Source organism: Lissotriton vulgaris, chromosome 6 (genome assembly GCF_964263255.1).
Source record: "Lissotriton vulgaris chromosome 6, aLisVul1.2, whole genome shotgun sequence".
In the NCBI taxonomy this organism is placed as follows: Eukaryota; Metazoa; Chordata; class Amphibia; order Caudata; family Salamandridae; genus Lissotriton; species Lissotriton vulgaris.
In genome coordinates this window covers 1827232386-1827259405 of record NC_141694.1, presented here as the reverse complement: position 1 = coordinate 1827259405, position 27020 = coordinate 1827232386, and the positions used below count along the sequence as shown (strand labels likewise).

Below are 27020 nucleotides of genomic sequence, written 5' to 3'. Positions count from 1 at the left end.
GGGTGTGCGTCGGGATGGCCTGGTAGAAGGGGTGGTCTCGTCCGGGGTTGAGTGCGTGGAGGATAGAAATAGATTGAAATTAAATGATGGCAGACATTCCTTCCGCAGACTTGGCAACTGTTTAAGAGATTAACCAGCATGAGTTAGGTAAAGTGTCAATGGAAAATGAATTCACAGCTAAGTGCCTGGTCACAAAATTATATTTGGTATTCACCGGTAACAGTGTGGAGGCGAGTCCATGATAGGCATTCACACATACGAGCCTAGAGAAGACATGAGTCTCCCATAAGGTTATATATAGACTATTACAAAATCGCAATAAATAAAAAAATGGTCTATGCATTCCTTTGATAGGCTTTACGAAGATATAATATTGGACATTTACCCCCATGAGCTTACTTGCACAGTTCATTCCTAGCCTAATAGTACACATCAGCCAATAAGCATGGACAACAGGGGAAAACAGACACTCACCTCCCAATTTTGTAAAAGTGATTAAGGCTAATATTGTCTGCTCAATACAGAGAGGCAATGAGATCAGCTATTCCAATGTGCTTGGTGAAGAGACAGTCCTAAATGTTCACACCTGCGAGCCTGCCCAAGAGAGATGACGCTGTGAAGCTGTAGTTCAAATGTCCTTAGGTTACCAAGAACAATGAAGGAAAACATGAACTCTTGTGAGTGTGCTTGAGGCGGCAGTGGCTGATGTTCGCCTTGAGAAGGTATATTTATACCCCAAGAGCCTACTGAAGTTCTGAAGGCAGAAATTTACTGTCAAGAGGTTGGTGATTAGGATGATGCAGATCTTATATAGCGCAACTTGACCCAAATGTGTCAGGCATCAGAGCGCTTTACATGAGCACCAGTTACGTTACATAAGGGCACATTCATTTTTGTTAGGCAACTGGAGATTAAGTGAGCCAAGAATCACAGTATGTCTATTGTCGTTGCCGAGACTCTAACCAGGTTCCCCAGATTCAAGGTCGACCGCCCTAGCCGTTAGGCTACATCCTCATACTGCAAATGTTGCAGGTTCTTGGCAAGATGGATTCTTTTATGTCCTTGCACAGGTGCCCTGTGAGTGACTTTGCATGGGGTGCCCATTCATGCATAAGTGGTAATGAGACCCAACTTTGCACTGGCGCACCATAGAGCACCATGCACTGCAGTGTACATGTTGGTTTAGATTTTATCGAGCCTGAACTCAGCCAGTCACAAGGGCAAAGACTTTCCATATGTTGCCAGCTACATCGACCTATATAGGCCATTCTGAACAAGACCCTGCAAACAGGGCTTTTCATCATCCAGTTGCCACATGCTAACCATGCAGACGATACCGCTCCCGTCTAGATGCTGCCTGACCTGTCTTGGCCATAGCCTATCATTCTGTAAAAAACTGTGAAGGCAATTCTGTCTTAATCCTAGTGGTGTCCTTGCCCAGGCACGTTATGCAGGGGCTGCCAGCAAGAGGGTGTCATGCCCACTCATTGGTTATCAAGGCTTTGCAGTTACCCTGGAAATCACCCTTAAGAACCGACATTCAGACATTGCAGGTTCCATGTGAGATGGTGGCTGGCGGCTGTCTGGAAATGTGTGTGTTTCTTGCTCGGATGGTAACTGGCTGAGGTGGTGGCTAACCTGGCCATGCCATGGAAAAGTCCTTCCGGGAGATGCTGGTTCTAGCTTAACCCCTTAGTGCTCTTGCTCGCACTCTCTTGAGTTCATGCCAGGGCTGTGCTTGTTCTGTTGCTTCCCTTTTAAGAGTTCTGAAAGGTACAGGGCACTTGTCCCGGCTTGCAGCCTTTGTCACTGAGTTCACACGCCGCAGATGCCAGCCTGCTGCTGATGCACCCACTGCGTAGGCCCGCGCCTTTATCTCTCCCAAGCCACCTGAGTCACAGCAATAACAACAAACAAGCACAAGCGAGGCAGGCTGCCGGCAGCAGGGGGAGGAGGGGGGCTGCGCGATTCCCTTGCAAGAGCGATAATTGCTACCATATGGCGGCGCTCGCTCCCGCAAGGGAAACGCCACACGTGCATGCGTTGCCATTGAAGGCAATGGAACTTGTGCACGTTTTAGCCTGAAAAAGGCAATCAATGGCTACAGGTCTCTTTCCTATGCAGCGCATGTGCGCTGCGTAGGCAAGACCTAAAAAAGATCAGTTTTCACTGGAAAAATGTGGTGTCCACTTTGCGTTTTGGGCCATTTCCTGTCACGGGTAGTAGCCTGCCCACACAAGTGAGGTACCATTTGTATTGTGAGACTTTGAGGAATGCTGGGTGGAGGGAAGTTTGTGGATCTGCACAGACTCCAGAACATTCCATCAAAGAAAGGTGAGGAAGATGTGCCCTTTTACAAAGTTTGCGGTTTGCAAGGGATTCTGTGTAACAGAACCTAGTGAGAGCCACACAAGTCATCACATCCTGGATTCCCCTGGGTGTCTAGTTTTCTAAAGTATGTAGGTTTCCTAGGGTTCCTTAAGTGCGGGCTGAGCTAGGGACCAAAAATACAGCTAGGCACATTGGAAAAAAGGGGTCAGTTTTCACTGGAAATATGTGGTGCGTCCACGTTGCGTTTTGGGCAGTTTCCTGTTGCTGGCATGAGGCCTACCCACACAAGTGCAGTACCATTTTGATCTGGAGTCTTGGAAAATGCTTGGTTGGTGGAAGTTTGTTGCTCTCCTTAGATTCCAGAACTTTCCATCTCAGAAATGTGAAGAAAAAGTGTTTTTTTAATAAAAATGAGATTTGCAATGGATTCTGGTTAACAGAATCTGGCGAGAGGCACACAAGTCATCCCATCCTAGATTCACCTTTGTATCTAGTTTATATAAAATGTCAGGTTTGCTAGGCTTCCCTAGGTGCCGGTTGTGCTATGACCCAAAATACACAGGTAGGCACATTGTGAAAAAAAGTCAGTGCCTAGTGATCTTTCTGCCACCCTGGTGGGGGGGATCAGGAGCTATTGCTATTGGCACAAAGACCGGCTATTTTTTGGGGGGGATGGGGCATTGGTATGCCATCCTGGGCAGCCCCCACCCCTACGTATAAAAAAGCAAGCATAATCACTGGCGCCTAGTGGGCTCTCTGCTCCCCCGGGGGGGAAGACCAGGGATTGGGGTCATTGGTATGCTCATTCTTGGCAGTCCCTATGTATAAAAAAATAAAAATCCCTGGTGCCTAGTGGGCTTTCGCCCCCCCCTGGGGTGCAGATCAGGGGTTACTGCCCCTATCTGCCCTCTGGGGGGGCAAGAGCGGCATGTTTTGGGAGGGGTGGGGGCATTGGCATGCTCATTCTGGAAAGCCCCCACCCCTACATATAAAAAAATCCCTGATGCCTAGTGGGCTTTTTGCCCCCCCAGGCAGATCAGTGGCTATTGCCCTCATCTGTCTCCCGGGGGGGCAGAAAGACAGTACCAATTTATTTTGGGGTGGAGGCATTAGCATGCCCATTCTGGGCAGCCCCCACCCCTGGCCTATAAAGAAATTATCTCTGGTGTCTAGGTGCTATCTGATAGAGACATCTAGCCGCAGATTCCTTAACTTAGAATATCTCCCAAGGCATCAGACTTGATCCGGAAAATCTTTTCCCCCAGCAATACCTCTGCACGCCAGGAGGTGGTGTCATCCAGCTACGTCCTGACGTTGTTCACGGAAGTGACGTCAATGGAGCCATATATAGCCGCTCCCGGTGTGCAGACGTCAGTTTTCTTCTTTTCTGCGTCCTAACGCGTATCCGGGAACATTCTACCTCTGGCCTGTTTTTGTTATCTTCAGGCCTTCTCAACCCCTTTTTGTGTCCAGGTACAATGTGTTTGATGCCTGCGGGCTTCAAGCCCTGCCTGTTCTGCTCGCGACAGATGTCAGCGACGGACCCTCACGTAATCTGTATGAGGTGCTTAGGCAAACACCACGACTCCGTGGAGTGCGACACTTGCAGACAACTGCAGCCGAAATCCCTGCGGGAACGCCGCATGAAGCTGCTGTCCGCATTAATATCTCGAACAGGCCCCTCGCAACACCGGTCTCCTTCTCCAGCTGAGTCATCGACGCGGCGCCAGCCCTCACACAACAACATTCCTGTTTGGGGCAGGTCCCGGGACCATTGCCGTCATTCGCCTACCTCTGGTAAGCACAAACGAAAGTCCAGGAAGTCGTAGACTTCACGTCGTCATCATGTTGGGGTCCGTGGCTCACGGACTTTGCCGGACTCTGGCCCCCAGGAGTCGGACCCTGCATATCCCCCGTTTCCAGGTGCTGGGGCGACTCGTCCTCAGATGGAGGACTACTGCAGGGCCCTGCAGTCCTTTCTTGATTTGCCCCCCCCCCCTCACTGGCACACCTTCGGGCCCCACAGGTGGAGTAGGGTCTCAGGTCGGGACTATGCTGGCGGGTTTTTCCTCGGCTCCGACCGAGTGCCCTGACTCTACTCCAGAGTTGCTGCAATGACGGGACACGACCCAGAGGGGCATCCCACGACATCTAGCCCTTCTATAGCGCTGTCCCACAGCCTTCCAAGGCTCCCTGCTGCATCGCTTGAGGTGGCTGCGGCACGGTGCACAACACCGCTTCGGCGCAGAACACCGCTTCGGCGCACTCTCCTCCCGCAGGTTTCCACCGCGGGTGATATTGAGTCGACTGGTCTGACTCCAAGTGGTCAAGGCCTGTTCAGAGGTCGCCGATGCCAGTTTGATTCAGACAGTCGAGGCCTTTTCGGAGGTCGCTGACGCCGGCTCGACTCAGACGGTCGGGGCCTTTTCGGAGGTCGCCTACACCAGCTCGACTCGGATGGTCGACGCCTTTTTGGATATCGCCAATGCCGACTTGACTCGGATGGTTGAGGCCTTTTCGGAGGTCGGCGATGCTTGCTCCACTCCGCCATTTGGGGCCTTTTCAGAGGGCGCTAACCCCGGCTCGACGTCGCCTCGATGCCGTTCGACGCCGGTACCGTCTCCGGCTTCATTGGTGGAGGATGTGGTCCCGGTGGATGCACTACCCCCTGAGACATTTCAACGCTCTCTGGAGCAGGTGCCAGTGGAGCATAGGCCTACTCATCCTTTTGCTGAGCCTCTAATAAGTGGCTGGATTAGCTTGCGTCCGTCACCTACCTACTGATGACTTGCTGACACCGCCTCGCGGGGCCACAAAGGCTAGTGTGACATTTGTCAGGGCTGTTTTCAGGGCTGCTGCCATTTTAAGGATGCAGCCGCCCTCAGTCTCTAGACCTTCGGAGCCTTTGCTGGATGTTCCCCACCAGGGCATGGGGAATATGGAGCCATTGTTGCCATTTGCAGAGCCAATATTTGACATCCTTCTTGGAACGTGGGCAAAGCCCTCTTTGGGGGACCCCGTGGATCGTGCTGTGGCACATCGCCATCGGCCGTCTCCCAATGACCCTGCCTGTTTGACCCTCAAGCCTGGAGCTGGAGGACTTGTGCTTCAGGCAGCTCTCTCTATCACTCCTGTTCCGTTGCATCCTCCCACTCAGGAGTCTTGATGGTTGGACTCATGTGGCTGCAATGTTTTTGCATCCTCCAGCCGTTTGAGACCCTACCGAGCAGCTCCTCCCCTCCCTGCTGGAGAGCTCTTGTGCCATTCTGGCCCGCCTAATCAATGATGGGCATGATATGGCACACTTTTCGATTTGGTCTGCCATGGACACCACTGACTCTGTGGGTCATGCTATGGCCAGGTTGGTTGTCATCGGCTGCCATGCGTGGTTGTGTTCCCAGAGAATGTTCAGGAGTGGCTTAGAGATCTACCATTTGATGGGATCACTCTTTTTGACGCCTATGCTGATTTGGCGGTCCAGCGTCTTCTGTCTATGTTTGATTGTCTTCCCAGGTTTTAATCCTCCTGGAGGATTCTGGGATTTGTGACGGTGCCGTCCCTATCTTTTCTGTTACCCATTGTGGGTTGCTGATGTTCTGGGTTGTGTGGCTGTTCAGTTGGGTTTTTCCTTATTCTGTAAAGCTCGATAGCTGGCTTTACCTTTCTTTTGAGCCTCTGATTACGAGCATGTCTCAAGAGGGACCCTTCTTTTGTAGGGTTGTGCCTTACCCTATGTGGGGTGATTGTTGGCAATTATTTTGCTACTCTTCCTTGAACAGGAACTTTTGCCACAAGTTGACTCTTCCTACTGTTGTAGGATGTCTCCTCTGATGAGATCCATGGGCTTGGTTTCTCTCCGGGAGTTACAGTTGGTTGTCTACGGTTGGTCCGTCATACATCCTCGCCTCCATAGGGGCGTCCTTCCCTGCTGTTTCGTTGGGGGTTTTGTCATGCCTGTTCATTCCTGGCGTGTTCTTACAGCCTCGCTGTGCACGTACGGCCTGTCTACAGCTGGACATGCTCCCCTGGGGAGCAGATTCCTCTGTTTCGTTCCGGGACAGTCTCATCTGTATTCTGTGAATACTTGCATTATTAGTGTATAGAGGCTGTGCTCTGCATCTTTTTTTGTGGCTCAAGCACTGTCAAAGTTCGTGCATAGGGCAAAGGAAGTTCCCGCCGGCCCTGTCTTGGCTGTGGGTTGCCTCCTATCCTGCTTACATAGCAAGGTCTCCGGTCCCCTGATTCTTGCAGGACAGGACCCGGGCAGTCTGTTCCTGCCCAGTGCATATTTCTTAGTTCTCAAGGATTGTCTCTTGTCTATTCCTTTCTGCCACTGGATCTGTGCTCTACCCCCTCTGTTGTTAATGGGTGTGAGTTCTTGCTCCCATTCTGGCACAGGTGCTTTGTTAGGTAGCATTATTGTGCATGTATTCTTCTCGACATTTTCCTTTTGGTAGTCGGTGTCGGTCTATGGCAATATAGGCCTTTTGGCGACAGGCTCCAGTCTGTGCCTTCTCTCCATCCATTTCTGGATGTCTCATGGTCTATGGTTACGCCTGCCTCATGGTAGAACAGGATTGTCCCCCTTGGGGAACTGTTGTTTTTTCTGGGTTGCCGCTTGAGCGGCTCCCCTGTTTAGGTTTTGTCACTTCACATATGTATGGCAACATTCCTGTCTCTTTGTGTGTATGTCATAAGTTCTATACACCACTGGGGTGCCTGCATACTAGGTTCTTTTTGCCTTAGTGTCAGGCCTTCTTGCATACTCTTTCCTTCAGGATGGAGTCCTCTATGTGTTCCTGGCTTTGCAGGTTATCCCCTCACAGTGGTGCCTTTTAGTATGTTTGGCTGCATGCCTACCTCCTGAGCTTTTGCTCAAAGGTGGCTCTTCTGTCTCTGTTGCCACTAGACCCTGGGCTCTGCCCTGCCACTGTTGTCACATGTCCTAGGGGGTACACATTTACTGTGTGTTGTTTATTGCACCCACGGGCCTCATGTTGCGGCTCCTGTTCTTGGCCGGACAGACTTCGGACTGTCCCCTGTTCATTGAGACTTCTACTGTGGTGTATATTCAGGTGGTATGCTCTACCATTGTCATGCCCCTAGGGGCTTTGTTCGCCTTGGATCACAGGGACCAGTGCTGGGACCCTTCTTTGAAGGTATCACTGCATTGTTCTTATGTTGACACTGATCTTTTCCACCCCTTGTTTATGCTCCTTGCGGAGTTTCCGGGGTCTAATGTCGGTTGCTCTGGCATTGCGGTTCCCACTGTGTTTCATCAGCCTTTTGATGAATCTGTTCTCCTGGAACTCGGTGGTCGGTTCGCAGACCCTCCTCCTATGGGGTATGGCTTTTGGTATCTGTTCTAAGTTAAGGAATCTGCGGCTAGATATTTATATCAGATGGAAGGGTTACTTTCCTTCGGTAACAATATATCTGGTAGAGAAACAGTCTAGCGACAGATTCCTTAACGCCCGCCCATCCTCCCTGCTCTGTGAAGGCCTTTTTCATATGGTGTTTTTTACACCAGGCCCCCCTTTCTGGTGGCCTTGGTCTTCCGGAGTGGTGCTCTTGCACCTCACACTAGGGTAGAGTGTGTTCTCCTGCGTGGGGTCCTTCGGCGCCCCTCCGTCCTAGTGTTTGGTTGGCGGCGTGCTCTCGCACCTTCCTTGAGCGCAGGAGGTGTTGTTCAACTTTCAAGTCCTTTGGCTCTCGACTCAGTCCACATTTTTCAGGGGTTAAGGTCTGTAGTTTTCACTGCCTTCTCATGTTGCTCCTCCTATGTTCTTCACGCATGGAGTTCTACTGTTTTTTCTTCCCTCCCACCGCCCATTCCTGTGCCTCCTTCTCTCTAAGGCAGTTGGTTGCATTGGGTTCTCTTTGGTGCTACAGTCCTCCAATCTTTGGAGGGTGTATGAAGTGAACTTCTAGTGGTCAATCATTTCTAGTCACTTGCCTTGCAACATGTTGCTTCGATGTTGTGGTTCTTTTAATTTCCCTCCTGTGGTGAAAAGCTGTGCCTGGCTTGTCATATCTTTTGTGCTGCAGGCTTTACCCCCCTCGAGGTGGGGCACAGGTTGGCAATTTGTTGGGCCCTTGCTTGCAACAAGTGCTCTGTGAGCTCCCTTCAGTCCATCCAGATGCTGGGTGCTTTTTCAACTTCCTATTGTCTCTCATTCCAAATGATTTGGCTCTCATTTTTATGTTTCTTATCGTTGGTGTTTCAACGATTTTGCTCTTTTTTAACGCACACTGTTCCTATTCTTTCGTGTTTTTTTCCACAGCTCCTCGTTGTGGCGCAGGAAAGTTTCCTGTAGAAAACTGACGTCAGCACGCCGGGAGGGGCTATATATGGCTCCATTGACGTCACTTCAGTGGAAGACATCAGGACGGAGCCGGTCGACACCACCTCCCTCCATTCTGGGCGACTTCAACTTCTGGCCTCATGATCCCCGGGAAGACCTTATATCTAAAGACTTCACCGAATCTCTTGGCTGCCTTAATCTTACTTCTTATATCGACCTTTCTACCCATTCAGGTGGCCATACTCTTGACCAGATTTGGTCAGCCAACCTACCTATCTTATCCCTCACCATTTCCCCTTGCATCTGGTCTGACCACTCCCTTATCTCCTTTTCTCTCCAACTTGGAGCTACCAACAAGACTCCCCTCCCCAAAAACATATGGGCTCGCAACTGGAACCGGGTGGACATGGCCGCCTTGTGCTCCTCTCTCATGGCCTCTCGCCAAATTTGGCTGATACCCCCCCAGACCTTCAGGTTATCGCCATAAACGATTGGCTTTCGGCCTCCTGCGACCTAGCTGCTCCTCCAAGGCTAGTTAGGACCTACCGCTCCCATGAGGCCAATAGATGTTTTACTGACGATCTTAAAACCCTTAAACTTGCACTTAGACAAGCAGAACGCCTCTGGAGGCGCGGGTACTGTCCGATTCTTAAATCCCAATACTCAACCCTCCTCTGCAACTATAAGAAAGCTATTCTCGCGGCCAAAACACAGTATTTTTCCGCTAAGATCCTCCTTGCGGTTAACAAACCCAAGGAGATCTTTACCATTGTCCACAACCTAGCAGCTGCCGATCGAGCTTCCCCTAAGTACGCTCCTTCCCAATCTCTTTGCAACTCCCTCAATGGTTACTTCATTGAGAAGATTGCCACTATCAAACACAATATTCCTTTGCCTTCCCCCTCCTTTTTCCCTCCCCCTCTTCCTCTCCCGTCCATTTTTCTTGACCAGTTCCCTGCTATCTCTAGAGAGACCTTCTTCACTCTGTTGAAGAAAGTCAAATCGGGGTCCCCCTCCGACTGCTGCCCTGTTCGCATAATGAAAGAGGTTTTTTCCAACTGCGTAGAACCCCCGCTCACTCTCCTCAACACCTCCATTCTTCAGTGAACTGTCCCAGCTGCCTTCAAATCAGCCACAGTGATTCCCATCTTGAAAAAATCTGGGGCTGATCCTTCCCTTCCCTCTAATTTCCGCCCCATTTCTCTGCTCCTGTTCCTGGGCAAAATATTGGAGAGCCACATTACTACCTGCCTCTCGGCCTTCATTGAGGGGAACCACCTTCTGGCCTCCCATCAGGCCGGCTTCCGTCCAGCCCATTCGACAGAATCCGTGGTCCTCTCTGTCCTGGACGAGCTTAGGCAGAGAGCGGACGATAATTACCCCAGGCCCTTGTTCTCCTCGATCTGTCCGCCGCCTTCGACACGGTCGACCACTCCATCCTTCTCGACCGTGTCGGCGGCGCCGGCATTCGGGGGTCTTCTTTGGCCTGGCTCTCCTCTTTCCTACAGGACCGGACACAGGCCGTTCATTTAGACGGCTTCTCTGCCCCCTCCTGTTCTGTCACCTGTGGGGTCCCCCAAGGCTCCTCCCTTTCCCCTCTCTTATTTAATCTTTACATCCACCCTCTTATTGCTGCTCTACAAAACATGGAGGTGCCAGTTTTCAACTATGCTGACAACCTCCAGCTCATCTTCAATCTGTCTCCTTCCCATGACCCTATTCTTAAATTCCACACTGTACTCACCTTTATCTATGATTTGGTGAACTCTAATCATTTAAAACTCAACCCGGACAAGACGGAGCTGATCCTTACTGGTAGTCGCCCTAGCCCCTGGACCCCTGCCTTCTGGCCCCCTGCGCTTGGTCCCTCCCCTTCCCCTTCTCCTAAAGCTAAAACCCTGGGCATTCAAATCAGCCAAGACCTGACCCTGCGCCCCCAGATCTGCTCTGTTGTCTCGTCCTGTTTCTTGTCCCTTCGTATGATTCGGAACATTTCTCGTTTCTTTTCCATTGAGACCCTTAAGCTCATCATATTGGCCATGATCGTTTCCCGCCTCGATTATGGCAACAGCCTCTATGTCGGGATTCCGGCATATGAGCTCAGGCGCATTCAGCTGATCCAAAACCAGGCTGCGCACCTTATCTACAGGCTTCCCAAGTGTCACCGGGTCACCCCTCTACTCAAATCCCTCCATTGGTTACCCGTCCTACAACGTTCTCTGTTTAAGCTAGGCTGTATTACTTTCATGGCTCTTTCCGGCACTGCCCCAGGGTTTATCAACTCAAATATTCGTGCCTACTGCCCCACCAGAAAACTCCGCTCCTCCACTCAAGTCCTCTTGGAGGTCCCCCGCTTTAGGAGGAAAAAACAGGGAGGCATGCGCTTCTCCATTTTGGCCCCTCACTTTTGGAATGCCCTTACTTTCACTATCCGGTCTCTCTCCACCTACATGGACTTTCGTAAAGCTTTAAAAACTCACCTTTTCTCTTTAGCTTTTCCTTTGCAATAATCTCCCAGCTCGCCCTTCCTCTTATGTCAAGTCACAGCGCCAAGAAACCGCTAGGTGTTAGTGCGCTCTATAAATGGTTTTAACTTCAACTTCATTCAGAGTTATTGCCGGGGAAAAAGATTTTCCGGATCCAGTCTGACGTCTGGGGAGATATTCTAAGTTAAGCACTCCCTGGCTAGACTGTGTCTCTACCAGATATATTATCATCGAAGGTAAGTAACTCTTCCTTATCCCCCTTGGGTGGGGGTGGGGGGGCAGAAAGACTTGTTATGCAAGGATTCATTGGGGGAGCAAAGGCACTTGCCCAAGGGGCCACTCCCCCTTCTCTGATGGCTAGTGGGTGGATCCATGCTAGGGAGTAACTAGGGAGTAGTACCATTGGAAAGGAGAGATTCTCCCCTTTCCAAAGATATCTCTCCCATGTGTTTCGGTGCTTGGGGCTGAGATAGCCCCAGGAGCACTGAAACAGTGAAACTGAAACTAAGTTTCATTTTCAATGTAATGATGACTGCGCACCATGCACGCGATCGTCATTACATTGGAAGAAGACAAAAGCATTGGGAGGTTGGGGAAGCTCTTCCCCAACTCCCGAGGCAAAAATAAAAAAGGGAATCCCTCTGCTGTCTGCAGCAGAGGGACTCTGTACGCCTGCGCGCATGACACTAAATTTATGGTCTACATTATCCAGTGTAGATGTGAACAAATTTATGTGGGCAGTACCATTAGGAAGCTTAGGGACACAGTAAGTGAAAACATGAGAGCACTAAAAAAAAATGTCGCGAAATATACCATTTATGACTGTTTTAACAGTACTGCATTTCCCAATTGTATAAAAATGTGTTGCAGTAACTGTTGGGTTGTGCTTACACAAGATTGCATTGTATTGTAAGCCACCTTTTGCTCCACTCTGTTCGCCTGTTAAATTTCTTTCCCCCGGTATTGTCTTTCTTCCCTCTTACTTGGTACAGGCTTGTGCCCAGTTTTTGATTTGTGTCTCACGCATCCTAAAATTTTCAATTGACCCTTGAAATAAATATTCCTTTGTCTGGCTAGACACTGGAAAAAAAGAGACATAGTCCTTATTTAAGTCTGTGTTTATCATTCATAACTGCATTTAAGAAAAGCTTAGGACCCTTGTTCTGTTCAAAATGAGAAATATCCCTTAGCAGTGCATGCTAGAGAGTGTGATACACTGGAGCTTCAAATTTTTCAGAATAGAAACATACATAGAGACCTCAGAGGTGAAAATAGAGAACTTGCACAAAGGAGAAAAGAAGTCATGTGGATAATGGTTTAAAGGCTGTTGAATTGGGATTAAACCCAGACCACGAATTGCAATATTTCCTGGTAGATTGAACCATCTATTCATGATTTTTAATTAAGTGTAATACTCTGTTATTATATGTGCATGTATTTCCAAGTCCAGACTGATATTTCTCACAAGACTAATACTTCTGCTGTCAGACCAATGCTTTTATATAAATTATGTCTGGCAAGGTCTGGCTCTTCAGAAGATCAAGCATGTAATGTATACTATGGTTACTATTTATGCTAGGTGTACCAAAGTGACAAATAGTTTTTATTGTATTAATCCCATTTTTCACATGGGGTGGGAAAATGCATAGGAACTACATCATTATTTTGTGATTGTCGCTATGGCATTTGTTCTGCTATCTTATTCGAGGACAGGAATCAGACTCTTATCAGAACTCATATGCATTGCTTGGGGTACAGTAGGTAGCATGGCACCTATTTAAAAATATATATATATATATATATTGCAACATTATTGATTTTAACTGTCTTTGTGATAAACAGAGTGGGGGATTTTGAATCAAATGAATTGAGCTCTCATATGCTCATTTGATTTGTCAGAGTATTTAGTGGTGTTGCTTTAACCTTTAACCTTACCTCGCTAAGATGGCGCTCACAACCCTTATGATTACAGCGCGCAACCTATTCGGTAGAGTCCTTCTTTTATATTTACCCAAAAGAACTTGTGACCTGGGTATGACTCAGTATCGGGTTTGTAATATGCCGAAGATGCCTTACATGTACTCGCGTTGCTCTAATACTCATAAGGGAAGACACTTCCAGTTATGCAATTTATTGGCTAGAAGATTGTTTATGTTTTGCACCAAGGGTTTGGTAGTCCTCCACAATACTTATTTTATGTTCTTAACAGATTAAGAGGAAGTGGGCACAGCTTTAAACAGGGACTTGCGATGAGAAAGCCAGAATGCGGGGATAGATCCCCGTGATTTGCAGTATGCTAGCTCATTACTCTCCTTGTAGATATGTTCGGTCGCTTCAGGTAAGCGAGTTAGATCTATGATTTCCCCAACCTTTATATACCAAGGGTGACATGGATTCTCACTCATACTTTAATTTAACAGGTTGCAAGGATTAGTTTATTTTGACTGCCAAAGAAATCTTAAAATTGCTCACGAATGCCCTCTTATATCTGATAGTGAGTTCTAGATTTTTGGGATTAGTGAAACTTGAAAGTGTGTTGATATCTGGCTGATAATGCATTTTTATGGTGAACGGTGGTGTTGTTAAGGTTGTTTAATGGAAAACCCCCTTTTCTGTTTTTCTTCCTGTCTTCGTTTCATCATATCATTGAAGGATATCGGTATGTTACAACATTAATTTCAATGGCCGGGTCGGAATTTGAACCTGCGTACAGGTGGGGTGACTTGTTAAATGGTGTATTTATGCTTTTGGATTGGATAGAAATTAGAGTCTGTTGGTTCATAAACAGGTATTTTCAGACTTAGAGAGCATCAAGCATGCAGGTATTAGGATTGGTTTATTATTTCTTGACTTTCTTGACTTTTCTACGGTTACTGTTGTTTGTTCATGAGATATTGCTACTGGTGATGCACTAATTAGAGTACTCTGACAAAACGTGGGTGCCATGCTTTTTAAGGTCTCATGTAGTTTTCAAAAACTACTCAGATATGAATTAGAACACGGTACAAGTACTATTAACTGGGACTAGGCTGCATGGGTTTCCACTCACCTGTTATTGTTGACATCACATGACTCCTGAATTTCATGTAACTATCCATGGGATTCATGTTAAAGGTACTAAACTGTTGGTACGCTTCTAAAATTCGAAGTAATTGTAAATACACACTTTTGATTAGGGACAACCATTGTTGTTTTGTAGCCCTGGAGAAGTCTGGGATACTCTGTATAGGACATAACACATGTTGGCTGGCTACAGAAACAAGAAAAGAGGCCAATGGGCTGAAAATAAAAAAGAAATATAACAAAAGCGAAGGAAACAATTGTTTTCCATGTCTATAGCTGGACTGTTAATTTAATATTTCTACTCATTATTGCATGTAATAGAGTTTTGCAGACTTACTCACTGTTGGTTTTATTAGTGTCTTGCTTCATCATTGAGTCCTCACCCAGGTACAAATACGTATCGGGGTGGGCTCAACCTCGAGAAATCAAGGGAGCTCTTGGATGGTAATTTTTTTAGGATCTGCATGTTTACATTGTGTAGCGTTACATAGACAGGAATCAATCTTAGTTTTATTGGCAATTATGATAGCTATACCCCTGGCAAGGTTAAAAACTGACAGTGACATCTGTAGAGTTCTCTATGTACTCTGACATCATACGTTAGGTGTTCATGTTTCAGCCTTATTAGTGCCATTAGGTCAAAGGCTTTCTTCAGGATGAAAAATAAAGGTAGATCCCTTATACTTCTATTGAGGTTCTAATTTGTAATACTAAATTAGCACCTTATTTTGTGCTACATCACTCACTATCATTCATTCATAGCTACATGCTACTCACTTTTTTTACCAGTCCTCCTGAGGCATTTTCCCAATATATTCTTGTAGGTACCTGTGGACAAGAGAGTGTATTCATATTAGTCATTCCACCCTAGTAACTCCATTCTTTGTTCACTCAGGCATGTGGGTGAGCACTGCAAACCAAGCCTATTTGATAAGAAAAAACAATGAATGAACACTCATGCACAAGGTCAAAAAGAATGTACTATTTAGTTGAATAAATGCTTGTAACTTTAAAAGATTGACATGTGGGCTAGAACCCCAATGTCTACTAGCTGATATGTAACACAATCTACACTGTATTAAAAAAACATCCAGAAACATCGTTAGTTCCTATTTGGGCCCCAGAGGAGTAGGTGGGGTGGTTCAGCCTTTGAGTCACACACTGCAAGGATAAAACATATACATGAAAGAGACTTCTCAGTATACAAGAAAGCTTCTATCACAAGCCCAATCATAGAGTGCATGCACTGAAAATCAATCTTCCTCCTCTTCCAACTGAATTCATCAAAGGTTTGAACCAGCGTTCATGCCTACAGATCCCCCATCTACCCTGCATCTTAATCTAGCTCTACAGGAGAGGGTCATTTCATACACTGGGAAATCTGTCATGTGATCTTCACTGCATAATTAGCTTGGTGACTTAACTTCTGGATGCATCATGCACATTGTCAAATAGTGGTGCATGCATCTCACAATTGTGTTCCTTAGCCTTGTCATTATTTCAAGTGGATGTCAACACTGATTTTTTTGTGTGCAAGTGTGTGTGTAGTACCTTTTCCCATCTATTTATATCTGGCCAGATTATTCGTGGTGTTTATCTTATGCAGGACTTGGTAAATCCTAGAAAGGATCCGTTGCCATACTATTCCCGGGTGTTTTTTCTTGGTATCTTGAACTGCTGGTGCTTAGAAATTGAGTATGAAATATATCTTAATCCTCAGCATCTTAACTATTATTAAAAGCTGTCCAGGGTATGTCGTCATTAATTCCCAGAATATGAGTACAGACACAATAAATCCAATGTTGTTCCTTTCAAACTGGGTTCTTTCTGTGTTTCTTATATTGTAATCCAATAGTTCTATTGTGACCCAGTTAAGGTCTGCTAGAGCACCGTCTTTGATGATATAATGGTTGGCCATTTTCATAGTGTTTTTTTTTTTACCTTGAATGTTACTCCTGCGTACTCCAATTTGGATCTTGATCTCCCTACCTGTCAACCATGACATGTAGGGAGACCATGAGGCATGTGATCATATAAATCATGTTTGCTGAATTAGAATTTGTAGGTTTTCGTAGTATCCAATATTATCTTTTCTAGATCCAGGGATTTCATCTGTTTGGTAAGTCCACATACGCTGCAATGCCCACAAGGATAGTGACCGGTTACCTTCAGGAGGTTCCATAGAGATGATGTTAAGTCTGGTTTTGCTGACTGTTGTCTGTCGCTTGTATGTACCAAAGTTAGAAAACTGGCTTGTCAAAATTTAAAGAGCCCGTATTCAAGATGAGACAATGTTTCTGAACAAATTTCTGGACTTGAGTAGAATCAATGCTATCGGCGGTGACACAAACTAAAGTGTCTGCTTTTTCTTTTTGCCTCATCGTTTCAAGGAATGCATCCCTGTTTTGATTCCTCACTCTCTACTGGGATTTTGTAATGATTTCTTCTGGGTAGCCTCTGTGTCTTAGTTTATTTTAAAAAAGTCCTTAGCCTGTTTCTCACAATCCCTAGTCTACTGCAGTTCCTGTGAAGTACCTGTTTGACCTGAACAAAGCCTCTGACCTAATGCAGCATTAAAGCTGAAACATGTAGACCTAACTTATGATGGCAAAGTACAAGAGAACTCTACAGATGTCACTGACGGTTTTTAACGTTGCCAGGGGTACAGCTCTCATAATCAACAATAAAAATAAGATTGTTTCCTGTCTGAGTACCCTTAGGCAATTTCAACATGGATATCCCAAGAAAGTTACCATCAAAGAGCTCCCTTAAATTTCTCGAGGTTGAGCCCACACAGATACATATTTGTATCTGGGTGAAGACTTGATGATGAAGCAAGCCACTAATAAAACCAACAGCGAGGGAGAGTCCTCTAAAAAGAAATTTGAATCTCTTCTGGGTAGACGTAAATGTATAGGTACAGCACATTATAGTGCATTCACTCCCCTTTGTTCTTGTGGTCCATGTGACATCACTTGTATTAGTTTTTCAGGATATTTTAGCTGAACATAAGTAGCTCTTACTACAGAATACACTGGATACCCCTTATTAATCCAAGGCTCTTTTGAAGCAATTGTATAGTCTCCCTCATGCATTGGTTACTTAAATGGTTATTTAAGTAACCAAAGTGGCATTAACCCCTGCCCAATTAACGTTGAGTAGGTAAATCAGATTTTGTTAGTAGCAAATACGCCACAGAGTAAGAGTCTTCCACAACCGGGCCCTACTAGTGCATACAAATGTTTGTTCAGATTCAACAATAAATATTTGAACTATCTATCAACCATCCTTGTCGTATAACTTTTTAGTCCCTTTAAATTCTGTATTCTTTCTGAGTGTTATATAACACTCCTTACTGCTGCTTAGGTTGTTGGTTCTCTAATTTCTTGTACCTAACAATATTGATTTAGCAATTCACATTTGCTTCTTGTAGCACAAGTTGCCAGTAATAAAATTACATGAGCTCTGAATTGTTCTAAAGAACTCTTTATAGTGTTTCATTTCTCATGTTCTATTAGTCCATTCACAAAACTCTTCTAAAAATTCTAATTGACAGTGTTTATTTCCATTTCTTTCCACTACCTTTTGTGTACCAGGCTCCTTCAAATTTTTCCTGCACTGCTTATGAGTGCCCCCTTTCCTATGCCTTCTCCCTCTCCTGCATCCCTACTCCAAATTGGTAGTTTATGCCAGGCACCTCTCCTGTGGGAAAGGAACCTGTGTCTCCACTAGGAAAGATGAGGAGGCAAAGGAATCTAATTGGATAAATCACTGTCTAGTTCAGCTAACAATATTTCCTAAGAAGTGACAACAATTATTTCCATGCATCCTTCTTCCGATCTTTGCTATCTATTGGTTAAGTAGCTTACCCTGATTTGTAAACTTATGAGTTATTTACAAATTCAATTCATCCTCAAGCCATCCTTACAATTTACTGTTAAATTAATTATACAATTAATCAACATTTCCCATTCACTTGAATTTTGTTCATGAACTTCTCTGCTCCACTTGCTACCTATACAACTATACTTTCCTTCCACTGGAGTATCATAACTTGCATTGCTGCACAATTCGTGCCTGCAGGCTAGCCTGCTCAAAGCAATTATCAAATCTCTAATTTTCTTACCTTGGTGGACTGATTGTAAAGATAAGTTCACAAATCTTTAAATGTGTACCCAGTCTTTGCTTTCAGCAACCTAGTCCTTTTCTTTTTCTATATAATTTTTTCTTTTATTCTGACCACAATGCTTCTAAGTAGTCCATTCTCTTGTTGTTTTCCAGGGAGGGTGCCCTATGTGCTAATGCAATTGTGAAATCATCGCAGGCAGTTTTAGGATCTACCAGCAATTATTCCATAATTAGTTTAGTGAAGGTATCTTCCAAAGTAGTGTTATCTTCTCACTCATTTGGGATACTTTGGAAATGAAGATTTGACCTCCAGAATCAATTTTCCGAGTCCTCTACAATGAGATACAATTTTCTCAAGGCTTTGGGGCCAAATGCGATGTCGGGACACCGTTGCAGAAATGGGACCTACCGACCTCTGGTCGGCGGTCCCGACTGCCTGATTATGATTTGACTGCACATGGTCCGGTCGCATTCCCACATTTCCTGTAAACCGTCCGTAACACATGCTCCTATAGGGAAATGGAAGGTTGTATTAATCCACTACATACAGGCATGGTGGGAGGGTATATGATGCTGCACCAACTACTAATGTTTTTTTTTCAATGTAAATCACAAAGAGTTAAATAATACTCCATACAGTTGCTAACAAACAATGCCCACCTCTCGAAACCAGCCACCCACTATGGTTTCAAATACAGCACAAGAGCACAAGAAATGAGAGAGGCACATTTGCAAAAGAAAGCAATCCTATGGTTCTAATCCCACAGAGGATAAAGGGCAGCAATGACAGTAATAATAATTCTTTCACTAGATGATGTTGTAGATCCTTTTTATTATTTTTTTTATTCACAACAGCCAACGCTCCTGGGTTCTGACTTAGATAGTGACTACGGATCTCTATACAAAAGATATCCTGTTCCAGACTTTATGATTGGAAACAATACTTACGAAAGTGCCAAAGTGCCGACCGATTTGGGACTATGTGGACTGCTTACTTGTCCTTAAGAAGCCTGCAAGGGTGAAACGCGTTGGCTGTTGTGTATACGAAATATGCCTCTCTCATTTCGTGTGCTCCTGCGTTGTGTTAATCCCTGCACCCCGTGTTTGGCACCTGAAGGACCCTGCCACAAGATGCAGGGATTATGGTGCCCCCTCAGCCCCCAACCGAAGGCCGCAATGGAAAGGGGGCCCTGTAGAAGCCCCCAAACACACATTTCAATAGGGTTTCCATGTCGGAAAGTCAAGCATGGAAACCCTGCTCGAAACCATGCATCATAATCCAGAAGGCTGAAACGCCTTGCCATTGCATTACGGGCTGGTCTCCAACTGGCAGATGGGCTCCTGGTGCCCGTCGGAAACCAGTGAGAATGACCAGCTGGTTTCAGTTCCGACCGGCTGTATTGTTATCAGCCAGTCGGAATTGAAACCGACGATGAGTGTCAGAAAGCTTCCGACCTGAGGTCAGAGGCTTTCCGACACTCATGGTAATTGACCCCTATGTCTGTGTTTATCTACCTTTCATCAAAGTTTGTTTCAGCATTCACTAGCATCTCTACCACAGCCACCACTTTCTGGGAAATTGATTGTAGATTTGTATTTAGATCCCCTAAGAGTATTTAAATACAACTGAGCTCTTTCTTAAAGTATTCTTATGGTATATGTGTTTATTTGACCTTCATATACAATTAATTTGAATAGACCGGGATAACCCTTCTTGTTCGTCATATTATCTCCAGATTTGACAGAGCCTAATAGATTTTCCTCTGATACATCTGTTTCCAAATCATAAAATTCAGTAAGCTGTTATAGTTCAACTTCGTGTTCTTCCAATTTTAGTCTTCTGTTCGATGAGTGTAGTAAATTAATTAGTTAATGGTAACATTGTCCTTTATTTTTGCCCTCTTGGTTTGCATCCGTTATTAACTAAGATCATCTTAGATCTCTAGATATGTGCCTCCATCCACATTGCAGAGAGGATCAGGGCCCCAACCCCAGTTCAGTTCTGTGTTCTGCAGGTCTCTAGTCTGCCCGGTTTTCCAGTTCCCCCTCTCCAGGCCCAACATGAGTATGAATGTACACAGGGTACATAGGGCATCACGCTTTCTTAGTTAATAAAAGTAAAGATGGCAGCTATGAGGCTCACAGCACTGTAGGAAACATTTGAAAGCCATGGAGAAGTCTCACTGAAGTGTAGCCCATGTTGACGAAAGTGAAATTACTCATAAGAAGCTAAATCCAATCAGACTTTGAATAATGAAGAATTAACTTGGCCTTGTCAATGCTTGTTTTGCCTGTCTCTCCGGGTAACATTGATTGTAAGTGAACTATGTGACAGTTATCAATAAAAAACTTAATTTGAGCTTTTTTTCTTTCAGAAATGTCTAAAGAGAATAAACTACCTCAGGGGTCAACTCCAGAAGACCTTGGAAAGAAGGAACTTGAAATGGCGCTTGTGGAAGTGGGGCTGAGTCCAGAATATTGGTTACCTAATTTAGAATCCAAGCTTGGCATAACTAATGTGAAGGCTATGTCAGATCTGAAATGGTGTATAATTGATCTATGGGCCGCTTTGTTAGATGAAACTTTTGTCTTCAGTTTCAGGAATTCCTTGGAGATTGCAGCATACAACAAGTTAGAAAACATGTATAAGATATGGACATCGGAGTTGAGGGAGGTTTTTCTCAATCTGCAAAACAAGCTGAATAATAATATAGGAAAAAAGGAACTCCAGACTCTACACAGAACATACATTGATAGGGAAGTTCAGGAAAAATATGATTGCATCATGAAGAGCATGGAAACGTTTTTCAATGAAGACAAAGACAGTAAGATGTTAATTCAGTGGAAAGAAAATACGGATAAAAGGTTGAAAAATATTAAGCATGAGCTCATAAACAGAACAGTCAAAATGGCAGAAGAGCAAATCAGATTTAAAAACAATGAATGCAAATTACGCCAAATGAATTTAGTTTATGAAATGCAACTGCCTAATGAAAGCAAACAAACAGCCTTGGGCTTTAAAGGTAAGGAACTGGGTGAAGAGGAACTAAAAAACACATTTGATACCATGTGGCAGACCTGGCTTCAAAAGGTGATTTCTTCAATGCCCCCTGCAGAGAAACCGAATGTTATGGTAGATATGCAAAATACCCTTCTAGAGCAGTTTAAAAGCCACTCTAATCTAGTTAACAAATTCGAAGAGTCTGCAACATGGGTCGACTTCACACTTGTGTTTTCCAACCACATTTCATCTAAACGAAAATATAAGCTTTTTGTGGAAAGTTTAGACAACTCCGAGTTAAACTTAATTTCCCATGTGACAGAGTCCCTAAAACAAGATGTATCAGAATACATCAAAGAGAAAGAACAGAAACATGAGAATTATCGTATTTCTCACTTTGACAAAATTCTGAACATCATAGACGAAAAATTGAAGTCTGCATTTGATGGCTCAAAGTTTAGATTCCAAGTAAGCATGAGCGGATTTTGCAGATTGGCAATCCGCGAATTTTGCGGATTTGCGGATTCGCAATCCGCAAAATCCGCGAATTCCCGCGAATTTGCGGATTTTTTTTTTTTTTGTGTTCGCCCGTGTTTCTGCCAGTTCGCGAGGGTTTTTACAATTTCGCAATTTGCGAACTTACCTGTCGGGTCGCAAGTTTTGCGAACTTGTTGTTTCTACGTGTCCAGCCTGTTTGGGACACTCTTCTTCATCACTGCCACTCTCTGTCACCACTGCCACTCTCTGACTACTCATGCCACCCTCTGGCCCACCCATGCCACCCTCTGTTTCATCACTACACCCTCTGGTTGTCCAGTGTACATTATTTTCGGCAAAGCAAAGCACACCTTCCCTGCCTCAAGTGACCTGAATTAATTTGGGGCTGATTAATGTGTCACAGAATATTTTTTTAGCTGGCACCTGCTTCCTTAGTGCGCCCTGATTAGTGATCTTTTGCACTTGCTAAGTGCTTTCATTGTTGCAAAATTAGTTACAACACCTGCCCTGCCCCAACTGACAATAATGAATTAGGGGCTGATTAATGGATTTTAACTTCCAGCCTGGCTCCTGCTTGTCTCCCTTAGCTGTAATTCAGGACCTTTGTGGCATATGTGTAACTATTCTGAGGTTCAGAGCAGGGTCACATAATAGTTTCAACTGGCAACTGAACTCTGGAGGGGCCCCTCAGGAAGCACTACAGGAAATGGCTACTAATGATGTGCCTGAACTTTTGAACCTGGTAAGTAGTTACTTTCAGTTTTGCCAAGATCGTATTTCTGCAATTTTGCACTTATTCGCGGGGCGCGAACTCACGCGAACAGTGCGAGCAGTGCGAGCAAAATCCGCTGCTCGCGGATTTGCGGATTTTGCGGGAAATTCGCAAATCTCGCGGATTGCGGATTTCCCGAAAATCCGCAAAATCCGCGAGCGGAACGGATTTTCCGCCCACGCCTAATTCCAAGCTGACTACAAAGTGTATGTCTCCTTATATTTGTGCCAATTGGCAGCAAAACGATTTGATAAGATGTCAGAATCATTTCAGAGAGCACATGACCCAAAAACATATCTTGAAAGCAAAAAGGAGCAGTTCTTTCTCAGGTTCCAGCTGTCCTGTGAAGGAACAATTCGCATCGTGACATTTGTTGATTTTGTATGTACAATACTGAAAACGGCGATCCTTTAAGCAGTCTATAACAAGACTGCTATGAAAATAGCTGTGGATGTGTTCTCAAACTGTGCAGCCTTCAATGGTAACAGATCAACACTTGAATATCATCTCCTTCTGTCTTTAGCAGAAGAAGAAAACTTTGAGAACTATATGAGCTTTATCAATGAGCCCGAAGAAGCATTTCAGGATTTTATTAAAAAAAAAGTTTATAGTTATTGTTTTGGTGAAAACAAGAACATGGTAAATAGGTACTTAAACATAACTCTTGATTCCTTTGAAAGGATCCTTCTTAAAATTATTGGCGATGTCACTGAAAAGGTTAGTGGTAAATGTGTTAACGTGTCCACCTGGTCAGATGATTTCTGCGCTCAAATTAAAATGAAAGGTTTGCTCATCTTTCAGAGAAGTGAACTCACTGCTTTTGACGCACTTGAGGTACCAGACGTTCAGATCCTACAAGAAGCCATGACTAAGGCTTTGACGACTCTTGTTAAAGATCTGAGGGGGGGGTTTGAAAAGGCTGATGGCTTTGAGGAGTTTGAAAAGAAACCTCATGACATGCTTTTTGAGCAATTGTCTGGATGCTTGGTAAAGTGTCCACTGTGCACTACTGTCTGTACAAACACACTCCCAGGGCATGAAGGGGACCACAGTGTCAGGTTCCATCGCCCTAGATGTCTGACAGGTAGAAATTGGATCAACACTAGCAACTTTGTTATTGATTTCTGCACGTCTTTGGTAGCTAGTGATTGTGATTTTGTACTAAGTGATGGGAGAAGATGTCCTTACAGGAGATATCGAGATGCAGGGCCTGAGTATGCGTGCTGGAGCATCGCTCCAGATGCCTCAACACTGTTATACTGGAGATGGTTTGTGTCCCATTTCAGGTCCAATCTAGAAACACACTTTGGTCTAACATTTTCAGGAAATGGAGAAATCCCGTCTGAGTGGCAAAGCATTACAAAAGAATCTGTCATTGAAGAATTAAGGAAACAGATGTAGCTCTGCTGTTCCTCCAGTGGGCGGCGCCATTGTCACCCCTGAGCAGCTTCTCTGTCAGTCCCACTGCATCTAATGCTCCTGCTGCTTTAACAGGGTACACTTACCGTTCCTGTGTAACAAAAATTATCGTCACAAATAATGGCATGTAGAACTGTGCACAAATGGCATGCGAACTAGACCATAGAAATCAGATGCGGCCTAACAGCCAGAGCGGCTTACTTTGAAACTGGGGAACCAGGTGCAAGTTCCGGCCTCAACTCAACATCCGGTGATTCTGGGAAATCACTTAATCTCTCTGTGACTAAAAAAAAGTGAAATGATTTGACCTTGTACAACGTAATCTAGTGCTTATGTAAAGCGCTGTGATGCCTGTGGGCCAAGTTTGCACTATGCAAAAACAAACAAAATGGCAAAGCCAATAGGCCTGGGCTTTTACATATATTATGCAATGTTTTGGTGTATTTTTGTAAGCATTTACAAGATAACTGAAAATAATAAAAGTAAAAAAAAAGAGAAAATGTTCCATGATGGGCATATGCTTACAATAAAAAATATATTATAATATTGAGTCAGTGCACTGCAAAAGGCAATGTGGGATACTATTTATTTGTTGACTGCAGAACAAGGAGAGCTAGATTTTAATCTCGGGCACAAGTGTTCACCTGGAACTCACTGTAAATGCAAATATGATTCCATAGACTTCTGTGCCGAAAAAATCTATGAAAAACAAGTTGCAATAGAGCAGGCATGTATTCTGCAAGAACTAAATCCTATTAAAAACCTGAATAATGTTGTAACAACCAGTACTCCATTATTTCTTAATCCAATTCGATTCAGCCGAACCGAAGTTTTATTTATGTATTACATGAAAAAGTACCTCTCATTGCATTTGTAACAAGTGAAAAGTGAAGAAATTTGGAAAAAAATACCCAAGTGAAACACCATTGACATCAATAGGAGATAGACCATAAATCATGTACAATGAACACACATTGTAGGTATCTTTTGTGCGTTATAATCTAATGACGGACTTGTTATCTCCTTACAGAAAACAATGTGCTTATACGTTTGCTTATTCACACAAATGATCAAATTTTTGTTCTCTAATTTCACTTGGGGTGTTTTTTCCAAAACTCTTTTGGTGACAGTATGAATTCGTGATTAAACTACAAGATTCACAGACTTGGGGAATCTTTTTCTTTGGCTACAGCAAAATCGGAGAAGACAAAAAAAGTTTTAAATGAAAAGATCATGTATAAAGAACCTATTTTAGCGCATGAAAAAGATTCTGGGAGTTTGTGCATCTTGTAGTCTAATCACAAATTAATACTATCTCCATTAATAAAAATATTATGTCGATGTTGAGCCATATTATCTTCAGGTTGAGGGATTGTTTCTCGTGGTTTTGAAGACTAAGGCAGCTGGTCCTAAAGACTCTAGCACCACTATGTTTTGTGTAATAATTTACCACTAATGTGTTAGGTGTGGCGTCTGTATGCCTTCTGCCTCTCTTTTGTAAACCACAAGGCTTGAAGCTGTAACTTGAAACCTTGATGTCCACTTCATGAAGATGTTCAACAAACTGGTGGGCTAAGGTGACTGAATGGAGCAGCAGAGTTGTGTAAAATAATAAAGCCAGCACTGCAGGAAGCTTTGCCTGGACCTTCGGGAGCCATGGGATGACATGAGAAGGAAATATTATAGAAGGGAAAAGAGGAATTGCAAATGAAGAAATAAATATTAGGAGCGAGAACAAGAAGGAAAGAATGTAACGACCTAAAGATGAAAGTAGCAAAGAAAAAAAAGATTAAATGAATGAACAATGAAGGCTAAAAGGGATGAAAGGAAACTAAAACTGCAACGGAACAAACCGCTCCTCCAATTTTTCATCATTTACCATCATTGTGCCTGTGAGAGGACGATTATTTGCAGCTCTTTAAAAACTGAAGTTGTATTTTATCATGAAGTTACTAAGCATTTCTTGATAAACACTACTAATGAGCTCATTTATGCGAGCCCTGCATCACTTTTGCAACACGTAAAGTGGTACATGCGTGGCACAGAGCTCTCATGTCAATTTATGAAGCCACGCAAAGCCCCTCTGCATCATAAATCACGAGTAAGGTGATGCAGCACCAATCGCTGCGTCACCTTACCCTGCACCCAGGAGGCGCTCCATGGGCGCTGCGGCAGGTTTTCTCACCCTACATCCATGGATTGTGACTCTCCCCCAGATTGATAAAGTGGTGTAACCCTGGGAAAGCGCCAAATTGGTACGCCTCCCGAGGTGAGGCGTCACAAGGAGTAATATGTTGATTTCTCCTCTTTTTTTTTTTAACTCTATGTGTGCTGCAAATGCAGCACACATAGAAAGAGGAAAACACCTCTTAGAATTGTTTTTGTGCAGAACGGTGCCCCTCCCTGCACACATACAATCCTGCATGCAACAGAGGCACCCTCGCACCAGGGTGCAAGCATGCCTCCGTTGGCGCTAGGCTGCCACAACGACGCCGGCACAGGGAGAAAGGACAGGAATGCGCCGCATTGCTTACATTGGGTGCATTCTTGTCCTTTCACTGTGGCATAGGGCAGCACAGAAAGGTGACTTGCTGCGCTGCTCTACACCAAAGTCCCATGAATAAGCCCCTAGTAGCCTCACGAGATACCACTCGTCCATTGATGGTTATCAGAAGGGCGCACAGGAGGTGGCGAGGACAGGAAGGGACTACTGCAATAGAGATGAAAGGGATGTCTCTCTTTTGTGTAAGTTGAAATGTAATAAACTATACGTAAATGAGAGGGCGAACGATCGTCTATATTAAGACTTTAAGTTATAACAAGATTATCTCATGCCTCGTAGCACTTCTGCTAGAACCTGTGATTGTCCCTCTAGTCTTGCAGAGGGTGGAGATGAGACCACAGAATCCATTTTGAATTGGGGAGAATATTATTTACAGTGTTTCCTGTGCCATCTGTATAATGCTATTTAGGATGCTTAAAAGACAGATATATTCAGTTTTTTAGTTCCTTCCATA

General features: G+C 44.6%; 1 protein-coding gene across 5 annotated transcripts in view; it reads left to right on the top strand.

The window, feature by feature from the left end:
• LOC147709571 (interferon-induced very large GTPase 1-like) overlaps positions 1 to 26116 on the top strand; it is a 190879-nt gene extending 164763 nt beyond the window's left edge. For 4 of the 5 annotated variants that reach the window (XM_086928090.1, XM_086928093.1, XM_086928091.1 and 1 more), the window contains one exon: positions 20689 to 26116. In XM_086928090.1, the coding sequence (XP_086784216.1) occupies positions 20691 to 22190 (1500 nt within the window). In that variant the 5' untranslated portion in view covers positions 20689 to 20690 and the 3' untranslated portion in view covers positions 22191 to 26116. The remainder of the gene's footprint in view (positions 1 to 20688) is intronic. The other variant, XM_086928094.1, reaches the window with a different exon arrangement.
• Positions 26117 to 27020: the final 904 nt, after the last annotated feature.